This window comes from Peromyscus maniculatus, chromosome 8, assembly GCF_049852395.1.
Source record: "Peromyscus maniculatus bairdii isolate BWxNUB_F1_BW_parent chromosome 8, HU_Pman_BW_mat_3.1, whole genome shotgun sequence".
Taxonomy (NCBI): domain Eukaryota; kingdom Metazoa; phylum Chordata; class Mammalia; order Rodentia; family Cricetidae; genus Peromyscus; species Peromyscus maniculatus.
Genome location: NC_134859.1, coordinates 89,630,050 through 89,644,872, shown reverse-complemented (window position 1 = coordinate 89,644,872; position 14,823 = coordinate 89,630,050). Strand labels below are relative to the sequence as shown.

At 51.5% G+C, this 14,823-nt stretch overlaps 1 protein-coding gene across 14 annotated transcripts in view; it reads left to right on the top strand.

Moving 5' to 3' along the window:
* Nucleotides 1–14,823, top strand: part of Gpatch8 (G-patch domain containing 8) — an 86,076-nt gene that overhangs the window by 63,528 nt on the left and 7,725 nt on the right. For all 14 annotated transcript variants that reach the window (XM_006970586.4, XM_076543437.1, XM_076543442.1 and 11 more), the window contains one exon: nt 11,216–11,346. In XM_006970586.4, the coding sequence (XP_006970648.1) occupies nt 11,216–11,346 (131 nt within the window). The remainder of the gene's footprint in view (nt 1–11,215; nt 11,347–14,823) is intronic.

The window sequence follows — 14,823 nt, the reverse complement described above, 5'->3', positions numbered from 1 at the left end:
TTCATATCGGGCATAGATATCTTCAGGTGTATGATAGACTATCCTGGGGTACAGTTCTATGAGCACGCAATAATCGGCCGTATTAGCTAGTATTGAGGGGGAGAGGCATGGTGTAAGTCCAGTGCTACAGGCCCAGTAAGTTCCGTTGGGAGCCACGAGATAATGGGGTCCTGGTACAAGTACCTGGGTGCGATTACACAGGTGTTGGTAGGTGTAGGGTACTGTCCCCAGACATAGTCCTTGTCCTGACACCTCGGAGATTGTGAGCTTATGCTGAGGTGTTGAGGCACATCCTGATGGGGGTGAAGAGGAATTGGTGAAGCTTCCGACTACGGCCACCCCCTCATAATAGGGAGGTGTGGAAACTAGGCATAACCAGCACTCCTGAGTAAGCGCCCTCTATAAGATTCAATAGCCTGTCTCCCGTACCGGGTCTGGGTGGTTGGAGGGTGACTGGGGTTACAGCGGCATTCGGAGCCGTGCTTGGGCGAATGGCCGAATTGGGTCGGGTGGTAGCCCTCGGGGGTGCTGGAGCAGGTAAAGAGGGGCGCCTTTGGTCAGAGAGAACCTGGTTGGGGCCTATAGAGGCGGAGGGCTCCTCAATTTTAAGTTTAATCATAAAGGTAAATCCCTGGTCCTGTCCTGTCATGAAAAATCTAAGTCCCCATGTTTTTCCTTTAATCCAATCTTGTGCCGTCCCCCTTCCTTTCTGAGTAAAGGATATGTTTAGGGGGTTGCAGGTGAAGTTTATACAGGGGCCCTCCCCCTCCCAGTATGTACTAAGCTCGCCTGGGAAACCCCAACAATGTGCTCGGGTGAGTGGGCGCCATGTGCGGCTTTCCCCTTGGGTAGTCCTTTTTACCCTAATGAGGTCCCAAGTGGATGAAGGCTTCCAATAGGTATTGCCAGTTGTTTCACATCCCCATGCTTTACAGAAGTAACTTTCATAACCCCCACATTGGCTAATCAGCTTTCTGTCCCTACCATCCCGGGGGCAGACGTAGAAGGATAGTTGTGACAGGGCTGCCCTAGCTTCAGGGTGGCCACATCCGTATCTCCCGTCACTACATTTGCAAGTACCCTTACCATCCTGACAGACGTCTGGTGCTCTGGGGTTCATGGGGTCAGTGGTAGGGATGTCCCAGTCCTCTGACCCTGCTGCTAATTGGCAGAGATCTGGATGTAAGTTAGGCCACCATGTAAAGGGGGTGTGAAAGGCGGTCGTTTGCCAGACCGTCTCCCCATTTTGTGAAATGACCTGCCAAGTGAGCCTCTTAGCTAGGTGCGGGCTCTCTGCCGCCCTAGTCCCCTGGGGATAGGTAGAGATTAAGAGGAGGGGGAGGAAGAGGAGTCGTGGGTCAACCTTATTTTTAAGGGGTTTTGTGTATGGCGCACTGTCCATGTTGACTTTCTGGATCCTGCTGGGTCGGGTTCCCTGGCAGCCTTCACGTGAGAGGCGTGGATCCATGCAGCAATCCCGTCGACCTTGAGTGCAGTGGGGGTGGTCAGCAAGACAGTGTAGGGCCCCTTCCACCGTGATTCCAGGCTCTTGGTCTGGTGTCGTCGGACCCAAACGGAGTCCCCGATCTGGAAGGGGTGGGGCACCACCGGCTTGTCTAGCTGCTCCTGATAAGCCTTGGCCAGGGGCTTCCAGACCTCCCTCTGCACCAACTGGAGGGCTTGAAGATGTGCTTCTAAAGTAGGGGTGGTGGCAAGAGAGGAAATATCAGGATGGAGAAAGTCTACAACAGGAGGTGGGGCCCCATATATGATCTCAAAAGGGGTTAGGCCGTGTGGGCCGGGGGTATTTCGGGCTCGATAGAGAGCTAAGGGAAGTAGGAGCACCCAATCTCTAGTGCCAGTTGCAAGCGTTAATTTGGTTAGAGTCTCCTTAATTGTTCTATTAGCTCGTTCTACCTGTCCTGAGCTCTGGGGGCGGTATGCACAATGGAGTTTCCAATCAACCCCCAATAGTTTGGCCACCTTCTGACTTACCTGGGAGACGAAGGCAGGCCCGTTATCCGACCCCAATATTTGAGGCATCCCATACCTGGGGAAGATTTCTTCCAACAGTTTCTTTGTTACCACGTTAGCCGTCTCATTCTTGGTTGGAAATGCTTCGATCCATCCAGAAAAGGTGTCCACGAAGACCAGGAGATACCGGTACCCGTAAAGTCCAGGTTTTACTTCTGTAAAGTCTATTTCCCAATGAACACCAGGACGATGGCCTCTTTGTCGGGCCCCCTTGTTTAGACGCACCTTTCCTGCATTGACTTGAGCACAGGCTGGGCAGGTAGAAGTTACCTGCTGGAGTACCTGATCCTGGTTCAGCAGCACTGCCCAGGTGTTTTCTCTGTCTAATAAGGTCTTCATCTTGTTTTTGCTCAAATGGGTCAATGCATGGAGTAATCTCAGCATATATCGGGTATGGGAAGTTGGCACGACCATCCGGTCCCCTAGTATATATGCCTGTCTTCTTTGTTCCCAGTCCGCCCCCATTTTCTTTGCTAGCTCATGGTCTTCTGGGCTATAGGGCACGGGGTCTCCCTCAGGCTGTGGTTCTTGTATAGCCATCAACTGGCTGTTTCCTGCTGGCTGGGAAGCCACTGTTCGGGCAGTCAGATCTGCCAGCCGATTCCCTCTGGCTACCGCAGAGTCATCCTTTTGATGCCCTGGGCAGTGGACAATACTGAGTTGGAGCGGGAGGAACAGGGCCTTTAGGAGGTCTAGGATCTCTTTTTTGTTTTTGATTTCCTTACCCGCGGACGTCAGCAGGCCTCTCCGTCTGTAAATTTCCCCGTGGACATGCGCAGTGGCGAAGGCATATCTGCTGTCAGTATAAACTGTGAGCTTCTTACCTTCTGCCATCCGGAGGGCTTGGGTGAGCGCAATCAGTTCTGCGCGCTGGGCCGATGTCCCGGGCGGGAGCGGCGATGCCCATACCACTTCCGATTCGGTGGTTATAGCTGCTCCGGCTCTGCGCTCCCCCTCTTCCAGGAAACTGCTCCCGTCGGTGTACCAGACAGCGTCTGGATCCTTGAGCGGCTGATCTGTCAGATCAGGACGGGTGCCATGTGCTTCGGCTAGAATCTGGAGGCAGTCATGCTCCTCGGAGGGGCTAGGCAGTGGCAGCAAAGTGGCAGGGTTAAGGGAAACTGTCGGCCCGAAATTTACCCGGTCTGAGTCCAGTAGTAAGGCCTGATAATAAGTCATTCTGGCGTTAGAAAGCCATCTGTCCGGTGGTTGTCGGACCAAGGCCTCCACTGCATGAGAGGCCAGCACAGTCAATGGTTGTCCCAGAGTCAGTTTTCCCGCATCTTTGAGTAATACGGCAATGGCTGCCACCATGCGGAGGCATGGAGGCCATCCTGTAGCCACCGGGTCCAATTTCTTGGATAAGTACGCTACAGGTCTCCTCCAAGGTCCCAGTCTTTGCACCAGTACCCCCTTGGCAACACCTGAGTTCTCATCCACAAACAGCTCAAAGGGCTTGGTTAGATCTGGCAGACCCAGAGCCGGGGCCTCGAGTAAGGCCTTCTTGATCTGTTGAAACGCTTTCTGATGTTTCTCCTCCCATTGGAACATGGTCCCTGGTTTAGTGAGGGGGTATAATGGGGCTGCCAGTTCAGCAAAGCCAGGAATCCAAAGGCGGCAATACCCAGCCGTACCCAGGAATTCTCGAACTTGGCGGGGGTTCCGAGGAGGGGGGATGGAGATTATCGTCTCCTTTCTTGCTTCTGTTAACCATCTTTGCCCCCCGCTCAGGGTGTAGCCTAGGTAAGTGACCTTGTCTCGGCATATTTGGGCCTTTTTGGCTGAGGCTCTATAGCCCTTCTGCCCAAGTCTGGCCAGTAAAGCTCGAGTGCCCTCCATGCACTCGGTTCGACTCCTGGCCGCCAGGAGTAGATCATCCACATACTGGAGCAGAGTCAGGGTTGGGTGTTCAACCCGGAATCCGGCCAGATCTGCATGTAGGGCCTCATCAAAGAGGGTTGGGCTATTTTTGAAGCCCTGCGGGAGCCTGGTCCAGGTTAATTGTCCCGAGAGCCCTTTTTCTGGGTCTCTCCATTCAAAAGCGAATAGTAGTTGGCTCTGGGGGTGCAGTTTTAAACAAAAGAAGGCATCCTTCAGGTCTAGCACAGTGTACCAGACGTGGGTCGGTGGTAGGGTGCTCAGAAGGTTATAGGGGTTAGGCACCGTGGGGTGTATGTCCTCCACCCGCTTATTGACCTCTCTCAAGTCCTGGACCGGCCTGTAGTCTCCTGTCCCCGGTTTCTTAACAGGCAAGAGAGGGGTGTTCCAAGGTGACTGGCAGGGCTTTAACACCCCTTGGTCCAGGAGCCTCCGAATATGGGGCTTGATCCCCTCATGAGCTTCCCGTGACATTGGGTATTGTCTGATTGAAACGGGAGTCGCGGAGGCCTTTAGTGGGATCATCAGCGGTGGCTGGTCGCGTGCCAGCCCCAAGCCCCCGGTCTCTGCCCAGGCCTGAGGAAACTCTCTCAGCCAAGTCTGTAGCTCCTCAGGTGACTTCTCCGTGGGTTCTGCCTCAAACAAACGGTATTCTTCCTCTAAACTGAGGGTAAGGATTTGTAGGGGTTCTCCTTTAGGGCCTGTGACTCTTGGTCCCTTCTCATCAAAATAGATTTGTGCCTTCAATTTGGTTAATAGGTCCCGTCCTAACAGCGGATGGGGGCATTCAGGTATATGCAGGAAGGAGTGAGTTACTTGCCCTGATGCCAGTTGGACCTTTCTCTCGGCAGTCCAGTGATACCTCTTGTTTCCAGTTGCCCCCTGCACCAGTGCAGAATGCCGGCTAAGAGGCACTCCGGCGTGGGTTAGGACTGAATGTTCGGCACCAGTATCAACCAGGAAGGTCACAGGCTGCCCCCCGATCTTGAGGGTTATCCTAGGCTCAGGGGGGGGCTCCTGGCCTCGACTCCCCTAGTCCTCTAGATTAAGGAGGTCCACGGTTTTGGGCTTGGGTCGGTGGGGTCCTTGTGGCTTCTTGGGGCAGTCTCGGGCCCAGTGTCCCTTCTTCTTACAGTAAGCACATTGATCTTTGTCAAGGGGTGACCTCCTTCGCTCTCCCGACCTATCTCCCTCTCTCCGCTGTCCCTGAGACACAACGGCGGCCAAAACCTTTTTCATCTCCCTATGTTGTTTCTTGTCCCTTTCCTCACGTTTCTGCCATCTCCTTTCCTCACGCTCCTCAGGAGTTTCTCTCTTATTAAACACTTTCTCTGCTTCCTTCAATAAATCTGGCAAACCTAGCGCTTGCAAACTTTCCAACCGCTGCAATTTGGTTCGGATATCTGAGCTAGACTGGTATATAAATGACAGGATGACACCTGGTGCTTGCCCTGGGTCTTCTGGATCATACGGAGTGTACATCCTATAAGCCTCCTTCAGCCTCTCTAAAAATGCAGCGGGTGTCTCTTCCTTTCCCTGTATCACATTCCTTACCTGAGCCAAATTGGTAGGCCTTCTGGCGGCCGCTCGGAGACCCGCTAAGAGCAACTGGCGATAGAGACGTAGATGCTCCCTACCTTCAGGTGTATTGAAGTCCCAGTCTGGGCGGGTCAAGGGAAAGGCTGCATCGATGATATTTGGGAGTTGGGTTGGCCTCCCGTCATCGCCCGGAACCTGCTTCCGGGCCTCCAGGAAAACTCTCTGCTTTTCCTCTACTGTTAAGAGGGTCTGCAGGAGCTGCTGACAGTCGTCCCAAGTCGGCCTGTGAGTTACTAGGATGGACTCAATTAGACTGGTTAAGGCAACAGGATCCCTGGAGAAAGGGGGATTATGTTGTTTCCAATTATAAAGGTCTGAGGCAGAGAAGGGCCAATATTGTAACTGATGGTTGAGGCCTTCCCGAAGCGGGAAGGCTTTGGACTCAGTGGGGGGGCCGGCTCGGCGGCTCCTGAGGCGGCCCGCGATGGGGGACTGGACTGCTTCCTCTTCTTCCTCCAAGTCCCCAGCGAGCGGGGTCATCACGACAGGAGCCGCCGCGAGCGCAGCCGCCGGGGTCGCGGCCGGCGCCATGACAGGAGCCGCCGCGAGCGCAGCCGCTGGGATCGCGGCCGGTGCCATGACAGGAGCCGCCGCGAGCGCAGCCGCTGAGGTGGTCGCGGCCGGCGCGATGACAGGAGCCGCCACGAGCGCAGCCGCTGAGGTGGTCGCGGCCGGCGCCATGACAGGAGCCGCCGCGAGCGCAGCCGCTGAGGTGGTCGCGGCCGGCGCGATGACAGGAGCCGCCGCGAGCGCAGCCGCTGAGGTGGTCGCGGCCGGCGCCATGACAGGAGGCGCCGCGAGCGCAGCCGCCGGGATCGCGGCCGGCGCCGTGACAGGAGGCGCCGCGAGCGCAGCCGCCGGGATCGCGGCCGGCGCCATGACAGGAGGCGCCGCGAGCGCAGCCGCTGAGGTGGTCGCGGCCGGCGCGATGACAGGAGCCGCTGCGAGCGCAGCCGCCGGGATCGCGGCCGGCGCCATGACAGGAGGCGCCGCGAGCGCAGCCGCCGGGATCGCGGCCGGCGCCATGACAGGAGGCGCCGCGAGCGCAGCCGCCGGGGTCACGGCCATGACAGGAGGCGCCGCGAGCGCAGCCGCTGAGGTGGTCGCGGCCGGCGCGATGACAGGAGGCGCCGCGAGCGCAGCCGCTGAGGTGGTCGCGGCCGGCGCCGTGACAGGAGGCGCCGCGAGCGCAGCCGCCGGGATCGCGGCTGGCGCCATGACAGGAGGCGCCGCGAGCGCAGCCGCTGAGGTGGTCGCGGCCGGCGCGATGACAGGAGCCGCCGCGAGCGCAGCCGCCGGGGTCGCGGCTGGCGCCATGACAGGAGGCGCCGCGAGCGCAGCCGCTGAGGTGGTCGCGGCTGGCGCCGTGACAGGAGGCGCCGCGAGCGCAGCCGCCGGGGTCGCGGCCATGACAGGAGGCGCCGCGAGCGCAGCCGCCGGGGTCGCGGCTGGCGCCATGACAGGAGGCGCCGCGAGCGCAGCCGCCGGGGTCGCGGCTGGCGCCATGACAGGAGGCGCCGCGAGCGCAGCCGCCGGGGTCGCGGCCGGCGCCATGACAGGAGGCGCCGCGAGCGCAGCCGCTGAGGTGGTCGCGGCCGGCGCCATGACAGGAGGCGCCGCGAGCGCAGCCGCTGAGGTGGTCGCGGCCGGCGCCGTGACAGGAGGCGCCGCGAGCGCAGCCGCTGAGGTGGTCGCGGCCGGCGCCGTGACAGGAGGCGCCGCGAGCGCAGCCGCTGAGGTGGTCGCGGCCAGCGCCATGACAGGAGGCGCCGCGAGCGCAGCCGCTGAGGTGGTCGCGGCCGGCGCCATGACAGGAGGCGCCGCGAGCGCAGCCGCTGAGGTGGTCGCGGCTGGCGCCGTGACAGGAGGCGCCGCGAGCGCAGCCGCCGGGGTCGCGGCCATGACAGGAGGCGCCGCGAGCGCAGCCGCCGGGGTCGCGGCTGGCGCCATGACAGGAGGCGCCGCGAGCGCAGCCGCTGAGGTGGTCGCGGCTGGCGTCATGACAGGAGGCGCCGCGAGCGCAGCTGCTGAGGTCGGCTGGTAGGGCGGCGGTTCATTTACCAGCAGATCTACAAGAGGGGAGTTAGGGTCAGGGGGAAGGACAGGGGGCTTGGAAGGCTCCCTGTGGGGAAGGACTGGGTAGAGAGAAGAAAGGGAGTTAGGAGGCGTCGAAGGTTGGGGAGTGAGAGGGGGTTGTGGGAGGAAGGGCTTGACCCAGGGGAATGGGTTTTCAACCAGGGATCTCCAAATGGTGATGTAGGGAACCTGGTCTGGATGCCCATGGGGGCTAGGGGCAAACACCTTCCTCTCAACCTGTGAAATGAGAGAGAGATTAAATGACCCTTCCCGTGGCCATCCTACATCCATCATGACCCATTCGGCCTCACAGAGGGTCATCCATCTATTTTTTTTGATAACTACACCTTCATTTCTCCCCCGGCCTTTGACGTCCGACCAATGGTCAGTAGTTAGGCTCAAGGGGGTAACGACATTCTGTCCCATATTAATTCCTGGATGGAGAAGGATTAGACAAAGAACACAAAACAAACCGACACCACAAACAAGAGACAGTTTCGCTGCGCGGCTCCGGTGTAAAACCGAAAGCAAAAACTCAGATGGGGACACGGAGTGTTTGAATTCTCCGTCCCCTGCCAGCACCACGTATCCTTCTGATACGGGGGTGGCCCCGAAAAACCGTGCCCCTGAGGGGACTTCCCGTGCCCCCGAAGGGGACTTCCCGTGCCCCCGAAGGGGACTTCCCGTGCCCCAGAAGGGGACTTCAGAAACCCGTGGAACGTCTTCCAGGGTCGCAGTGGCGAAGTCCGAGCTCGTCAGCTCCTTCAGCCCCACTGACTCCAGACCGATTCAGGCGCGCAAACAGATAACATTTAACATTCAGACAAACCGACAACAGTTCCCGTGCCCCCGAAGGGGACTTCCCGTGCCCCAGAAGGGGACTTCAGAGACCCGTGGAACGTCTTCCAGGGTCGCAGTGGCGAAGTCCGAGCTCGTCAGCTCCTTCAGCCCCACTGACTCCAGACCGATTCAGGCGCGCAAACAGACAACACTCTGACAGGACAGAAACGACATACACCAAGGCCGGCTTACCTCCTGACAGTGGGTCGGTGGTCCCGAGGTGGGGGTCTCAGATCCCGGAACGAGCCCCCAAATGAAAGACTCCCGAAGGCAGTCTTCCCTCTGGAGAGACCCTCGCCCAGAGATCACACGAGACCACAAGTCAGATGCAAACAGCAAGAGGCTTTATTCAGGAACACGGGTACCCGGGGCAACACAGTCCCTCAAGAAGCTCAAGAGACTGGCGCGCCCACGGGCTGGAGCGGAGGGTTTTTATAGGGTCGGGCAGCAGGAGCACGAGGAGGGCGGGTTCAAACTCAGGGCAACTCATGGTTTACAGGGCTCTGATTGGACGATTCAAATGAGGCCGGGTTCAAACTCAGGGCAGCTCGTGGTTTTTCCCCGAGCTTGACACGCCTGCTGCCTGGCTCCAAGTTGTTTTTCTGACCTTTAGTACCCTTTTCTGGGGCCAGGAGGCCGGCTGTAGACACCCTGCGCTTTTCAGACCTTACTTGAAATGGCGTTAGGCTAAGCTAGTATGCTGGGATCTTTCAGTTCAACAAATGTCTGCTGAAAGTGATGAAATATTTATAAGAAGTAAAGAGATGACTGTGCATGGAAGAACTTAATGAGGTGTATAGGGAAAAGATGGCAGATTTGGGGGGGGGGGAATCACATTCTTTTTAGATTTGGCAAGAGAGCCTATTACGTGTTTAGAAGGAAAAAAGATTTATCCATTAAAAATGGTGTAATGGTCATAGTGGATCCTTTCTGCCCACTTGCTCTCAAAAGGAAAAAGTTGGAATTTATATTTGCTTAAAATAGTTGATCCTCGACGAGCCTGGTGGTGCAGGCATGTAATACTATTTGGAAGGCTGCAGCAGGAGTTCAAGGCTTGCTTGGGCCACATACTAAGGTGAGTCCAGGCAGGTTACTGAAAATAGAAGAGGGTTGGGATATACAGATAGCTCAGTGGTATAGCACCGATTTGCTTTTTGTGAGACCCTAAGTTGAAGCTAGAAAGAAAAGTTTAGCACTGAAGAGAGAATTTATAAAAATGTGTGCAGGACCTACACCAGCAATAGTGTTGTTAGCTGCTGATTAATTGAAGTTCTCCAAAGTAAAGATAACTGAGCACAGACCCTACTTTTAGGCCGTGCAGTCGTCCCCGAAGTTCTACGATCATTTCTCTTGAGGAAATGGAAATGATTACAGAAAAACAGAAGGATGGTTTCATTTATCTAGAAGTGATTACTATGTTTGTCTGTGTGTGTACACACGTGTGTTTTCAGGCTCTTTGCTTCTCCCCAGTCCTAGTAGAGTGTATGGTTTTGTCCCTGATTGTTCAGTATAATCGTTTGTAGATTCACTGAGAGCTTATGTAGTAATGCTTGCCTTATTTTTTTTTCTCTTCCACTCTTGTTTATTTTTTACTTTTTTTTTTCCTCTTTGTGATGTGACATTTTCAGCTGATGTTTTGAAAGCAAATCCTTCTAATTTGGGAGCCCAGATCACAAGAGTGAGTTTTTCTATAGTGTCTTTAGCTGTCTATCTTTTTTGTGTGTATGTCTTTTCTTCCCTTCCCCTCCCAATTCTAAAAGATTTGAAACACATTTCATAAATATTAGGTAAGAAAATTCCTGTCTGTTGAACACCATGCCTTTCTAAAGCAATGTCCACTTTATATTGGGTCAACTCCCTTTTCCTAAACTGTTGGAAAAGCACAGGCTAATGGGTAGGCCTTGCTTCACTTTTTATATTATTATGTCACACTGTCTTCATTGCAGATGGGTATGTCTGGACTCTGTCACCAGCCTGTCTCATGACAAGCCTTTCTTTAGTGTTTGTTTCTTTTGTTTTGAGGAAAATTACGCAGTAGCATCTGGAAACAAAAGACCCATTCTGTTACTTGAAGTTTAAGTAACAAAATCTTTCTTTCCTTTGTTCTCCTTCTTCATCCCTGGTGTTCCTCTCAGGGCTGCGAAGGAATGAAATTCGTTTCAGCAGACTGGCTTGGTGAAAGTGGTCAGGCTGAGTTCTGAGCATGCTATGGTTAGAAACCTCCCTTGGCTTTAAGAGTTACAGGAAACCTGTTAGTGCTGAAACCAAACAAAACCCACACCTTTTATTTTATGGTGGGGAAAAAAGTATTTATTTTGTTCTGATTTTGATTTACTCACCTCCCCCCATGTAAGCTGTACATTGCTTTTTAAAATCTTACACCTTGGGTGATTTTCTGTACCAGCCTAACCCCTTTCTGGTCTCTTCGGCCTGTGTTGCTACAATGTATCTCACATTTGTTTGTCTGGTTCTGCATCCTGGAAGAGCAGGTGATTGGTCTCTCTTCTTTCTTCCCAATACTCTAAAATTTGCCTGTTGCTTCTGAAATCATTTTGTTTTGTACAATAAGACAAATGCCATGCTATATCCTAATTACAAATGCTCATATTCAAGTGTCATACTCAAAGTAATTAGCCATTTTGTTTCTGGGTACCATATAAATATAATAGTGTATTCCACACTAGTATTATAACATTAGTTGAGGGTAAATATTTTAAAGGTGTTTCCTTCACATCTGTATGTCATTTAAAATTACTCACCCTCTGTTTCTTCCTTTCTGTTAACTCAGAGATTAAAAGATCTCAAGCAGAGAGAGTTTGCTCGAAATGTCTCTTCAAGATCCCGCAAAGATGAAAAGAAGCAAGAAAAAGCCCTTCGGAGGCTCCACGAGTTGGCAGAGCAGAGAAAACAAGCTGAATGGTAGGGAAGTTTCATGTTGAGTGTTTTGTGGTTAAATAGAATCCTTAGGCCGGGTGGTGGTGGTGGTGGTGGTGGTGGTGGTGGCTCAAGCCTTTGATCCCAGTACTGGGGAGGCAGAGGCAGGCAGATCTCTGTGAGTTCAAGGCCAGCCTGGTCTATAGAGTGAGATCCAGGACAGCTAGGGCTGTTACACAGAAACCCTATCTGGAAAAACCAAACAACAACAAAATCCTTAAGATTTAAGTTTATAGATTTAAAATTATAATTCAAACACTGGATGTGGTAGCTCATGCTTATAATCCTAGCACTTGGGAGCCCCAGGCAAGAGAATTACTGTAAGATTGAAACCGACCTGAACTACAGTGTGAGACCGTCTCAAAAAAAAATATTTAAATTAGGGGCACTTACTGCTCTTCCAGAGGTCTCGAGTTCACTTCCCAGGACTCATGTCAGTGGCTCACAACCATCTGCTACTCCAGGGGACCCAGTGTCCTTATCAGGCCTCCAGGGGCACTGGCACTTACATGGCGTACACTCACACAGACACATAGATAAAAAAAATCTTTAAAACAATTTTTAAATTGGACTTGGTGTGTACCTCAATGCTTACCTAAGAATGTATAAAGCCCTAGGTTTGATCCCCAGTACCATATAAGCATGTTGACACATAGCTGTAATCCTAGCACTCAGGAAATACAGGGCTATCCATGGTTGAGTAATGAGTCTGAAATCAGCCTGATACACCTGAGAACTTGTATTTAAAAACAAAAAAGGAGAACCAGGTGGTGGTGGCACACACCTATAATCCCAGCTCTCAGAGAGGCAGAGGCAGGCAGATCTCCGTGAGTTCGAGGACAGCCAGGACTATGGAGAAATCCTTTTCCAAAACGTCAAAAGAGGAAACAATATGAGGAGAGAGGACAGAGCCTTGGCTTGTGAACGTCCACTCTTACCTTCAGAAGTGTGACAGTCCTGGCACAGGAGATAGGTGTGCATCTGAGTGTTTGATCACTCCCCAGAGGAGGGGACAGTTGCTCTTGCCATCCTGCCCCCATACACCCTCGGTTTGCTGTTGTCCTAGACTTGAAATTTCTACTTTGTGTTTATTTTGTTTGGCTTTTCTTTTTCTGTACTGAAAAGGAGCCAAAAATAAGTGAGAATTGGGAAAGAAAAAAAGCACTTAAAGAACCCATGAGCGCTAATGTTGAATTAAACTACTTATAAAATGATTGAAATTACTTATCTGATAGAGTTTTAAATTTTATTTGCTGTGTGAGTGTGTGCGCGCGCGCGCGCGTGCGCACATGTGAATGCACATGCCATGACATATGGAAGACAGAGGGCAGTTCTGTGGGGTCTGTTCTCTTCATCCTCCTTTACGTGGGTTCACTAGGCTTGCAAGGCAAACCTTTACCCACTGAACCACCTCACCAACCCAGCTTGCAACTCTTCATAGTGTCAACATCTCTCTCTTGGGCATGTTCCAAGAATATCTCCTTGGAAGATACACATCAGGCTACTTTCTGTTTCAGGACATATTATAATAACATCTTTTTCTTCAGAAGTGTCTTTTAGTTATCATTTTATAAATTACCAGTTAAGAGATGACCAAGTAGGGATGATCGTTGTGTAGGGCACTGGTTTGGCACTCACCCTGACAAGCACCATCATTTGTTAGTGTTAGGTAGACGAACACAATATTAATATGTCTTACTCTCCATATCTGCTTAGATTCCATCTTTGAACAGCAGCAGCATGCGCAGCAAAATCTAGATACCATGGTATCTGGGTTTTTTGACTCCCAAGTTCAGAACAGCTTACAGCTAGTGAATATATAATTAAGTGTCTTTAGTTATTGAGTTCAGAATTCAAGAAATGCCCCACACTGAAAATTGTTGACAAGGGTATGTAGTAAACACAGGCTTTAAAGCTCTTCTCTAGTCCTGTTGTGGGAGCTGGAAGGTTGCTTGTCACAGGTATTGTTCTGGGCACCCAGAAAGTATAATAGTTCCTGTGGATTTATTTTCTGTGCCTTCACTTACTCAATTAGCTGTGATATGAAAATATTAAAAGGGGGCCAGAGGGTGCTTCAGCAGAGTCCCCAGAACCCACACAGTGGAAGGAGAGAACCAGTTCTACAGTTGTTCTCTGACTGTGACACATGTGCCATGGCTTGTATGTATATACACACACAATAAAATGGAACAAGAAATACATTAAAAAGAAAATTATAGTTGGGTGTGGTGGCACATGCCTTTAATCCAATCACTTGAGAGGCAGAGGCAGGTGGATCTCTGTGAGTTCGAGGCCAGCCTGGTCTACAGAAAAAATTCTAGGACAGCCAGGGCTACACAGAGAAACCCTCTCTTGAAAAAGAAAACAAACAAAAATTATGGAAGTAATTAGTAAGTTTTAAGTTGTATGCTAGATGTGTGTTATAATGCCTGAAACCTGAATCATCCCTTTATTTAGTATGTCCATGCTCCCCATCCATTTTAAGGGCAGAAGGAATATATATTCCCATAACTTGCATTATAGTACATTGTAATAACTCCTCTGTTCTTGTGGTTAATCTCTTGGTGTGTCAATTTATAAATTAATTATAAATTTATAAATTAATCATAATGTGCTAGGGGTGGGGTGGGGTGGGGGGGTGGGAGTTTCAGTACAATCTACAATATCATGTATCCACTTGTGGTCTATAAATATCTACCATGTGACTAAAGAGAGTGCTAACACATCACAGAAACAAAGCATGAATTTAGATGTGGTGCCCAAGACATAAGGCAGACTTTTTAATTTCTAAGACAGCTATAACCACAGAGTAATCCAATGGAGGTTTCCGGCTATGTCTAATTTAGAATATATACTACTGCATATATTTGTAATACCAGCCTTCTGGAGGCCAAGGAACTAGAATTGCCACATAGGTTCAAGGCCAGCCTGGACTACATAACTAGATTCTCAAAACAAACAACAAACCAATATGTCCATTTTTTTAATGAAATTTGAGCCAAGTATGGTGGTATATACCTTTAATCCTAACGTTCAGGCAGATCTCTTAGTTGAAGGCCAGCCTAGTATACATAATGAGTTCTAGGCCAGTGATGCTACATAGTGAGACCCTGTCTCAAAAAATAAAATAAATTTGAGATACTTGGCCACCAACTCTACATGGAAGGAAATAACCCACTCTCTCAGGTTCTGACCCCTACATGGCACAAATAAACACACACATACATGTGTGCACATGCATGCAAAAGATAATTTTTTCATGTAAATTTGAAAGTACAGAGGAAATGAAAGCTTTTTCCTTCTTTTTCTAAATTTATTTTTTTTAAATGTGCATTGGTGTTTTGTCTGCGTGTATGTCTCTGTGAGGGTGTCAGATCTTGGAATTGCAGATGGTTGTGAGCTGCCATGTGGGTGCTGGGAATTGAACTCAGATCCTCTGGAAGAACAGCCAATGCTCTTAAC